This window comes from Rhincodon typus, chromosome 4 (genome assembly GCF_021869965.1).
Source record: "Rhincodon typus isolate 14 chromosome 4, sRhiTyp1.1, whole genome shotgun sequence".
Lineage (NCBI taxonomy): Eukaryota > Metazoa > Chordata > Chondrichthyes > Orectolobiformes > Rhincodontidae > Rhincodon > Rhincodon typus.
Window position 1 is genome coordinate 115,477,411 of NC_063335.1, and position 10,733 is coordinate 115,488,143.

Genomic DNA, 10,733 nt, shown 5'->3' on the forward strand with positions numbered 1-10,733 from the left:
TGTTAATGGTGTGGTTCTTAGCATTTAAGAGTTAACTGCCATTTGGCATACATGTGGTAATGTCTGTTTGACACCACATTTAGAAATAGCTGGTGCTGCTCCTGGCACACGCTCCTGTTATCACTGAACTAGGATTTGTGATTCTAATTGGTGATTGTAATGAAGAGGTTACAACTTGCCACTTGATTCAATTCTGATGGTAGCCATGAGATACTGTTGGTCAAGTGAGATTAGACCTGGCTAGAATCTAAACTATTTTAACATGGCTAAGTGCCCCAAAATGGGTAGAAAGCAGGACTTTATCCTATGGCACTGTTTCAAAATGGAAATGGTGATCAGTTTGAATTTTGGCTGTCTTTTGGCCTGTCCTTCCCAGCTGATATGGAAAATGTCTGAAATATAAAACTTGCTGAATTTTTTGAACTTTTGGTTAACTGGCACTGCTCCCAGAAGCAAGTCTGGCATCCAAAGAACTTACAAGTGTGTTGCAAACTTTTAAGCTTAGAATTAATGTTAAGCAATGCTGCATTGGTGGCTTAAGATTTGGGACACTAGCTTCAGTAATAGCACTTAATGAACAGCAAGCTTTTTGGTATGAAGTTGGGGGTGAGCTTAATTTGTCCAAGTATTGCTCTGATAAACTTATTAAATCAGAATTTCAATTGCTCAACTTGTCAGAAACACTGGCAGCTTGCGTTTTTTTTTTTTTTTTTTTTTAAAAACAGCAACATCACAAATCTTGCCAGCAGCTAGGATTGCATTAGAATATGCTCATTCTGCTTTCACTTGCAACACCAGCTATCGCCTTTTTTGTTCTCTAAATCTAAAACCGATCTCAACTTTATCACCGGTCTTAAATACTATTGGTGATCTAGTTTCTCTTCCAATGTCAATATTCAACACCTGCATTTAATGGGTATTTCATGACTTCTGGATTTCAGCAGGTGTTTGCAGTCTAGTTTTAGGGTAGTTCTGAAGGCTTCTTCCCAACTGCCTCTTCAAATTATCACTTGATGATAATGAAGACCTCACTTTTCATAAGAAATTGAGCACTTAAGCCCACTGCAGAAGATTTTCAATGGTGTCCTAAACTATTGTTTCTTTCTGCGTAGAGGCCATGCAGCATACAGCTCTGCTGTGAACTTGCTTGAAAACAACACCACTGTGGGAGCCACCTATTTCATGACATTCCACACAGTACTGAAAACATCAGCTGACTTCATTGCTGCTGCCAAGAATGCACGGAGTCTGGCAGAAAACATAACAGAAGCCATGGGCATTTCTGACAAAGGCTATCGTGTCTTCCCATATAGGTAACTATAACCGTTTGTTCCAAAGAAGTCTGTCCTTGGCTAAAGCACTTCGAGTATACAGACTCCTGCAGTACATAGATCACCTATAGCAGATGGGAGAGTAGCCTAGAAGGCTGGAACAAAAGCAAATAGCTGGAGAAGCTCAACAGGTCTGACAGCATTTGAAGAGAAAGTTTTAATGTTTTGGGTCCAGTGATCTGTCTCAAGACTCATGGGTTTCCTCAGTGCTCTAGTTTCTTCCTATAGTCCAAAGATGTGCAGGGTAGGTGGGATTGGCTGTGGGGAAACTGCCCAGGAATGATTAGGTTAGGTGGGTTTGACCTAGGAAATCGGGGGTAGGATAACATGTCTGGGTGTGATGTTCTTTGGCAGGACGGTGTGGACTTGTTAGGCTGAATGACCTGTTTCCACACTGTCGTGATTCTATGTACCAAACACTAAAACAAATTCAGAAGCAATGCCACCCACCCTAGCAAACTGGAACAGAACACCTTTTTGGGAGCATCAGGGCACTATTTGTGCCTGGTATGGTGACAAGGTTTTTTTTTTGGTTGCAAACTTACCAGCTCAAGACAACAGCAGAAATGGGCTTTTCCTATCTAAAGTCAATTTCCCAAGGACTCTAGCTGCACGCAACATTTTTTACTCTTACCCACAATTACAGATTTTCATGAGGTTAGACTAAATCATCCAGACAGCAATTTGAAATGTCAGCTACTCTAATCATACAGACACTCAGCACAATGTCATTTGTCCTGAACAAAGTCATCTTTGCAGAAAGGGTTCAGGTCTAGCCATAGATCCTGGAAAACCAACTTCCACTAGGGCCTCTATATAAACCACCATTGTGTTGGTGTTGACATAAATCCCAATGTCTTCTGTCCCCAAACCAAGAGACAGGAATAGCTTTCCTCCATGCTGAAGCCATAAATCGAAGTGCTTCCAGCCTCTTTTCTTCTACTGAATTTTTCATTCTGTTTTAAAATTTTAAATGCAGCTTTTTACAAGCACTCACTTTGCTTTGTTCTGTTTTTGTTTACAGTGTGTTTTATGTATTTTATGAACAATATTTCACAATAGTGAAAGACACTATTTTCAACATTTGCATGTCACTGGGAGCAGTATTCATTGTGACTACAATCCTGCTGGGCTGTGAAGTTTGGTCTGCCATGATGGTCTGCATCACCATTTCTATGATCATAACCAACATGTTTGGAGTTATGTGGTTGTGGAACATCAGTCTTAATGCAGTCTCATTGGTAAACCTGGTTATGGTAAGTAGATTAGATTAACTTTGAATTCAATCCAACAGTTAATGGTTTAGTTCTAGGTGAGTAACTTGAATCATCAAAACAATTTGTTTCTAGTGCAATTGGACCACTACTCCTTACCATTCAATGGTGCTACCATCAATTTCCCACTACCCACATCTTGGGGTTACCATCTGCCAGAAACTGAACTCTACTCACCACCAACAATGGCTTCAAGCGGATCTGAAGCTGTGATTTCTTGCCACAAATAGCTCCCCCGCCTAGGTTCCCGGGAGGATAGTCGGTCAGTCGGTCGTGTAGCATCTACACGATGCTCTGCAGAAAATCAACGATCCTCACAGCACCTGGGAAAAGCCCTGGGGAAAACTGCAGAGATCTGGATGTTTCAGGTCCATTGTAGCCTGAAGGTGGCAACGCAGGCAGATAGAGTGGTCAAGAAGGCACATGGCATGCTTTCATTCACCAGACAGGGTATTGAGTACAAGAGTTGGCAGGTCATGTTCCAGTTGTATAGGACTTTGGTTCAACCACACTTGGAATACTGTGTACAGTTCTGGTCACCTTAACAAAAGGATGTGGATGCTTTGCATCCTCTCCAGAGGAGGTTCACCAGGATGTTGCCTGGTATGGCGGGTGCTAGCTAGGAAGAGGTTGAGTAGATTAGGATTCTTTACATTAGAAAGATGGAGGTTGAGGGGAGAGACCTGATTTGAGGTCTACAAAATCATGAAGTATGGACAGGGTGAATAGCAAGAAGCTCTTTCCCAGAGTGGGGGACTCGGGTCACTATTTCAAGGTTTAAGGGAGATGTGCATGGAAAGTTCTTCACGCAGAAGGTGGTGGGTGCCTGGAACATGTTGCCAGTGGAGGTGGTAGAGGCAGGCACAATAGCATCATTTAAGATGTATCTAGGAAGATACATGAATGGGCAGGGAGATCAGGGATACAGACCCTTGGAAAATAGGCAACAGGTTTAGATAGAGGATCTGGATCAGTGCAGGCTTGGAGGGCTGAAGGGCCTGTTCCTGTGCTGTAATTTTCTTTGTTCCTAATGGAATTTACTAGTGTAGCTGCAGGGTGAAAACACTACCGGAATGTTCCAGTTGGCCTCTTCTGCATGCGCACTAGGGCATTCAAAGCACAAGATGCAGCTCTTAGTGTTTTACCACTGATTTAATCCATCATGGATTGGGACTGAGGTTGGATGCTGCATGTGGAGAATTGCTATGACTCCAGCACTTGTGTAGTTTGTACACTTATACAAAAGTGTATGGTTGATATTGCCCAAGCTCCTGAACTTTGCCCATTTCTGTGGGTCCTGCTTTTTAGATTTTTCTTTGCTGCTTTCAAGCTATACTTGAGCTCAACAGATTACAGCACGTAAACTGCAACAGTTCAAGAAAGCTCACTACCATCAAGGGCAACTTAAGCAGCAACATGCTGGCTGGCCAACAACACCCATGCCCCACAAGCTAATAGCTTAAAGCAGCAGCTATCTTTCTCACTTAACCAGTCATCCATTCCTATTTTGTGAATGGAAAATGTTTCCTCCAGTGCACTTGTATTGGAAGTAATAACTTGTGATTAAAATCAGGCTGCTGGCTTGGTCTCGGGCAATAAAATGGATATGCCATAACTTCTTTTTTTTTTCCCTCCAGTGCTGTGGTATTTCAGTTGAGTTCTGTAGCCATATTGTTCGAGCATTTTCAGTCAGTCTCAAGCAAACCAGAGTGCAGCGTGCTGAGGAAGCATTGGCAAATATGGGCAGTTCTGTAAGTAAATATTTAAAATGATGATTCCACTCCAGATCTATGACTGCTAACTTCAAACTAGCAAACGTGGATCTGCAATCTTTAAACCCCTCCTTGGGAACATCTCCATCTGGTAAATTTCAGAAGCTTTTGACAAGGCCAGCATTTGCTCCTGAACCTAATGCTGTAGCCTCCTAGGGTAGGTTGGACCCATCATGGGATTCCCCTGGCAGCAGCCTTGAGTACTAGAGTTCTCTGGTTTCTAAGGTCTCCTCCTGATGGGTGGCTAATCTTGTGCCTTCAAGAGAACCTGGGGAATTGGACTGAGTCTGGCATGTGGTGGGTACTTTTTGAGGGGATTCAGGATTTGCATGCATTTGGAGAGGGGATAGTCAGCATAGTGTCATGCATGGGGAAAATTGTCTCCAACTTTAAGGGCAGAACAGTAGCTGTTAACATGGACTTGGTTTAAAGGCTTGAACAAGTTTGTGTACTGGACTGGTTACTAAAGTTAGATCCCATGGGATTCAGGAGCTTGTCAATCGGATACAAAACCAGCTTGACAGTAGGAGACATGGTGGTGGGATGCTTTTAGGACCAGAGGCTTGTGACCAAAGGTATTCAACAATCTGTGCTGGGTCCATGTTTCTCATCCCAATCATGTCTGTAAATGACCATATGGAAGGCATGATTAGAGAAGTCACTGACATCCACTAACAATACTGGTGTCAAAAGGGATTATGATGAACTGGGCTAATGTGCTGAAGAGTGTCAAATGGAGTTTTAATTTGGATAAAATAAGGCAGGACTTGCACACCTAAATGGTAGTGCTCTCTAATGTACCTCTGTGTTTGGGTACAAAGCTTTTTTTAGTAAACTTTTATCATCACAGACAGGATGACTAAGGTGTTTGTTTGGTGCACTTGCCTTCATTGCTGAGAACACTTGAGTATGGAAGTTGATGTCATGTCATGTTGTCATACAGATTGGTATTCCAAATTTGGAATACCATGTACAGTTCTAGTCACCTTTTTTATAGGAAGGACATTATTAAATTGGAGCAAGTTCGGAAGACTTACCAGGTTGCTGCCAGAACTGGGACCTCCCCCACCACAGGCTGAAGGGGTAGTTCTATAGAAGGTTACAATCATGAGGAGCACTGAGGTGAATATCAAAAGCCTTTTTCCCTAGGGTGGGTGAGTTCAAAAAGGGCATAATTTTAAGGTGAGATCTCAAAGGACCTGAGGTGGCTTTCATATGGAATGAACTGCCTGAGGAAGTAGATGAAGGTACAGTTAAACAAGATATTTGGACACACTGACAAATTGGAAAGGGTTGGAGGGATGCCTGCCAAATGCAGGCATGTGGGCCAGGTTAGTTTGGGGAAACTGTCAGCATGGACAAGTTGGACTGAAGGGTCTGTGCTTACATTCCATAAAGTCAGAATGAGATATTTTGTCTTTCCTCACCAGGTGTTTAGTGGCATTACCCTGACTAAGTTTGGAGGTATTGTGGTCCTGGCATTCGCCAAATCCCAGATTTTCCAGATCTTCTACTTCAGGATGTACTTGGCAATAGTGCTTTTGGGAGCTGCTCATGGTCTCGTATTCCTTCCAGTCTTGCTGAGTTACATAGGTAAGAATCATAGAAAGACAAGTTGTTCTTTCTACAATTGACAATCATTGATTACTAACTGAGTGGACAGATTTTCTACCACTAGAATAATTTGCTCCAGTGAATCTGACTACTAATCACTTTTTATAGTTTACCAAGTATGTGGTAAACTATATATTACCAGGGTTGCTAGGGCTAAGTATTAGAAACCCAGGTCTTCTTCCCTGGAGTCTAGGCTAAGGACTTTTCTTTGAGAAGGGACTTCAATTGGATAAATAGCAAGCTAGATGCTACCATCAGTATATGGAACTGATGAAATTGAAGGGAAGCAATGGAATGGCAGACACTTGCTCTGAGGCAGTACAAAACCACATCCAAAAATTGATACATGAAGATATCTGAATATATGCATGAATGATTTAAGTGGTGGCTGCAATAAAACCTAGTTTTAAACAGTCAGCCTCAGTGTTTCCACTAATTTTTGGGTACCCTATGAAATCATTGGCATAGATAAGATTGAAGTCTGCAGGTACATGGATCAGATGGGATAAACTGGCTGTGCTCACTTCTCTTTAAAGAGCCACCTTTTTATCTGTAAACAGCACCTAACTTATGAACAACCCATAGGCTACCAGTCATTCTTTGGACTCTTATCTTAAACAAGTATCAGTGTCCCTCTAAGACTTTGCTTTCTACAGTAAGCAAATTCTACTTCTGCTCATTACATTGTTCAAATGTTTCTGGAATTTGTAAGTATTAATTGAATTGTTAACTTTCCTAGGGCCAACAATGAACAAAGGGAAAGTTTATGCTCTGCAAAACCATTACAAGAACACTGAAAAGGAGCACCTGCTAAAGTAAATCAGAGCTTTTGCAAAAAGGACTGACAGATCCTAAATGAAGTATTTTGAACTATTTGCAGTTTAATGCAGATTGTTACTTTGAACTCAGGAAATTGTAAGTTAGCAGAAATATTTATTTCAAGTTCATTGGATTGGTAACTTAACAGATTAATGAATCGAAGGCTACAAATTGCATTTTTCTGGTTGACCACTTGACACTGAAGTGACTTTTTTAATACATGCTAAAATTGTGGATAATTTTATGGCCTTTTTATAATGCATATTTAATAAAGTTTCGGTGTCCAGAGTTCATATCATTGTGGATGTCAGAAGTGCTTGTTCTCCAAAAAGGTTTTTGAAGTGGGTGACATGCTCTTCACAATGCTCTCCTGAAATTGAAGTAACCTGGGATTAGATTTGTCATGTTTTGCATTACTGATCTTTTTTTGCCTCTTGCTATTTCCCTGAATGGTTGCTTCACTCTTTTTTTCAGTTAACTGGATGATCCTTTCAAGTGCCTCTATCTCTATCCCTATTTGTCTAAGTAGGCAATATCCCCTTACCCATCCACCCTGTCAAGCCCCCTTGAACTTCTCAATTTTACTCACCTGGTGTGAAGTGTGAGCTTCCTCGTAATCTTTGATTCCTCTGTTCAAAAAATTTGAAAGTGGTGTAAAACAGCATTGCATCTCCAGTCTGCCTAGCTGCATCCAAGAACTTGCGTGCTGATATATTATCATGGCTGCCAACACTACGAACAAACCGCAAGGCACCTAAAACTTGATGTTTGGATAGTAAGACTTCCACAATCTCATCGTTGGCTGTAGAGAGTCGCTGCAACAAGGTTTTTAAAAAAAAAAAAAAGACAGATTAGAAATCTACTTGTTCATCCTGATTTTAAGTCTTAAGTGTTTTTCCAGTTCTCTGGAAGAATTACACTCTGACTACATTTGTCAACTAGTGCAATCTTGGGAATGTTGCTAAGGACATTTTGATAATACTCCAATGAGATTATCACTTCAGGCTCGCTTCCCTTCAAGAAGCAATGACCAGTTTGACAACAATAAGACAACAGCCTGAGTGCCTCTGTCTTTGTTCACTTTCAGAATATCTCTGACAAGGACAATACTACCCATTCCTGACTGTGATGTTACCTACTCGGGACAGTGCTCCCATCTGTAATGTGGTTTTTTTTTTTTTTTTGCCATGTGGCTGTTTAACTAAAAATGGATGTAGGCCATTCAGCCCCTCTCTACTGTGGCTGACCTGTAGCTTAAAGTAAAAGGGAGATAGGCCTAAGTATATAAAAGTGCATATAGCTTTTTGTAAATCAGCTGGAAAAACATATCTGGCAGCATCTGCAGAGAGAAAGCAATTTGTGGCAGGTCGTGACCATCCTTCAGAACTGACTACCAGTTGCTTTTTTTTTTTTTTTGCACCACCCCACAATATGCAGCTAGGTAAACTCTAGTTGGAGACAGCTCAAACAGTTGTGTGAATAAAGGTGTGGGATAAAAGGCAGCCTGGGACAATCAATAGCTGTTAACAGGGCCATTTAGTGGCTGACAGTGTAGTTTGTTGTAGCAGAGGCTGCTACAACAAGGGTTGCTGTGTGGGGCTTGGGAATAAGGACATGGGAGAAGGTTCTCAAGCCCTGAAATTCTTGTGTCAAGACTGAAGGGCTCACATACAAAGGTGCTGTTCTTCCAATATTTGCTTTTGCTTTCTGTAGCATGCTGAGATTCACTGAGTCATGATGTTGGCCAAGGATCATTGAAACAGCAGGCAACAAGCTCTGTGGTCATTCATTTAGACTGTGTGCTCCTGTGAAGCACAATCTATGCTCCCTCTTCACAAAGCTGACATGTCAATGAGCAGTAACCACACTACCTGCACTTTACAACGTACCTTGCTACTTTAACTTATAGTCAGGAAGTAAATTTTAAGCAGGTGTTGCACTCTTCAAGTTGCAGGGGAAGGTGTTTCAGGGTAGGAATAGAGGAAGGGCCAAGATGTCAGAGGGAATGGTTCCCTGTAGAACTTTTTTATGCTATGCTGTCTTTTTTAATCTGCCTGTACTTTTTTTTTCACTGCACTGTAGTACACATGACCACAATGAATCAAATCTTTCCCCACAAGTAGCAATCAAATTACAATACCAGGCCCTTTGCCCCAGTAGGTGAAACCAGCTTTCAGACCAAAACCAGGGTCTTCCTGGTCTGGACAGTGAACCAGAGCTATGATTCAATTAATGGAAGCAGACTTAATTTACACTTATGTAGGCTGCTAAAATTAAGTGGTAGTTACAGTTGAGGTGCTTATGTCAAAACTAGGCAGTACTGAGACAAATTACTTTCTTCTCTACAGCTGGTACAATGTTTGATCTACCCTGCAGCAGTTGGTTTTTTTTTTTGGGTGAGATGCTCCAGTTTCTGTATGCTCAAATAGGAATTAGCAAACTTGGAAGGAATAAGAACATTCACTTTAAAGTGCAGCAGGTAATCATTAGGGCCAACATTCCCTTAGCCTTTATTTCAAGGGGGTTGGAATAAGAGTAGAGAAGTCTCACCAGCACCTCGTACAGTTGAAGACAATATCAAGAGTATGGAGAGCAGTTTTGGTTCCCTTTTTAAAAGATTTCATTGGAGAAATATCAGGGATTGCCTTGGAGAAAAAAGTTAAATTGGGACTTTTTTTTTTTTTAAAGAGGTGATTGCATTGCCTTGAAACTAAGATTCTTAAGGGACTTGATAGGGTAAATGCTGAGAGAATATTCCGACGTGGGAGAGTCCAGGACCAGAGGGCATAGTTTCAGAATAAAGTAACAAATTTTAAGACTGGGGAATTTCTTCTCTGGGTTGAGTGCCCTTTTGGAGGGGGTGCACAGTGTAAATTTTAAGGCTGAGATATAATCTTTGATCAGTAGGGGAATAGAACAAAACCGGCCTTTTGGCCCTAGGTTATGGGAAAAGGCAGACAAGTGGACATGAGCTATGATCCTATTGAACAGCCTGCTGTTCTCATTTCTTACAATCTTGAGAGCCAGTGACATACTCTGCTCTTTCTGAATGAGGTCATACACTCAGTTGTAGCAGGAGTACTTCCCCACCATATTTCAGCAGTGATTACTTCTGTGCCACAGTCTTTGGTTCTTGGCAAGTTTTTAAATTTTAAAAAAAAAAAAATAATACACAGCTTTTTATACTGCCCTGCTAGTACTTTGGGTTGCTTTTACTGTGTTTTGTTGCAATGGCTAACAAAATCTGGCACAGATTTCCACCTCACCCTCAAAGGAGTTTAGGTAAAGACTGGTCAACAATGACTAAAGGAAACAACATTTTAAGTTATATCAGCCTCCTTTTTTTATTTTATAGTTTTAGAAAAGACTGATTCAGAGAATGGGTAAGTGGACACTATATATGCCATTCAGTTAAGGATCCAGTGAATGCCATTGAACCCCCTACAATCCACACCTTTTTTAAAGGAATCCAAATTAGGTAAAATGTTGCCAGAAAGCATTTTGGGGATTATTTTAGTAGTCTTAAAGGGGAAGTGAAAAAACTGAGTGCAAGTTCCTACCTTCAGCATGTCAAGGGACAGTTGATGCGCAGGAGGGTAAGTGCTCTCCAGTGACAGAAGTAGGCAGGCCTGGAATACAAAAGCACACCTAAAACACTACTTTTGTACATCTCTCAAGTTGAAAATAATTGTCAAACTTAAGTGGGAATTTTCTTATACAGCTCTTAAATAGTTGAGTTTTGAGTTGTTGCCCTTATCTTAACTGGAGTTCTGCTTCTCGTTGTGTTATGAAATAAAAACAGCACTAGTGAAACTTTGAACTGGCAACATCTGTGGTAAGTGTCAATGTTTCAAATCCAATACAACTCTACTTTTGGAGACAAGGTGGTGCAGGGCTGGATGAACACAGCAGGCCAAGCAGCA

The 10,733-nt window shown here is 41.2% G+C and overlaps 2 protein-coding genes across 5 annotated transcripts in view; one reads left to right on the forward strand and one right to left on the reverse strand.

The window, feature by feature from the left end:
* Nucleotides 1-7,103, forward strand: part of LOC125482993 (NPC intracellular cholesterol transporter 1-like) — a 7,942-nt gene extending 839 nt beyond the window's left edge. Inside the window, exons 2-6 of the mRNA XM_048596211.1 lie at nucleotides 1,043-1,313; nucleotides 2,356-2,587; nucleotides 4,243-4,356; nucleotides 5,808-5,970; nucleotides 6,731-7,103. Of these exons, the coding sequence (XP_048452168.1) occupies nucleotides 1,043-1,313; nucleotides 2,356-2,587; nucleotides 4,243-4,356; nucleotides 5,808-5,970; nucleotides 6,731-6,810 (860 nt within the window). The 3' untranslated portion in view covers nucleotides 6,811-7,103. The remainder of the gene's footprint in view (nucleotides 1-1,042; nucleotides 1,314-2,355; nucleotides 2,588-4,242; nucleotides 4,357-5,807; nucleotides 5,971-6,730) is intronic.
* The window catches only part of rmc1 (regulator of MON1-CCZ1), a 31,635-nt gene continuing 27,754 nt past the window's right edge, over nucleotides 6,853-10,733 (reverse strand). For all 4 annotated transcript variants that reach the window (XM_048595941.1, XM_048595942.1, XM_048595940.1 and 1 more), the window contains 3 exons: nucleotides 10,371-10,439; nucleotides 7,400-7,625; nucleotides 6,853-7,180 (listed from right to left, as the gene is read on the reverse strand). In XM_048595941.1, coding sequence (XP_048451898.1) covers nucleotides 7,101-7,180; nucleotides 7,400-7,625; nucleotides 10,371-10,439 — 375 coding nt within the window. In that variant the 3' untranslated portion in view covers nucleotides 6,853-7,100. The remainder of the gene's footprint in view (nucleotides 7,181-7,399; nucleotides 7,626-10,370; nucleotides 10,440-10,733) is intronic.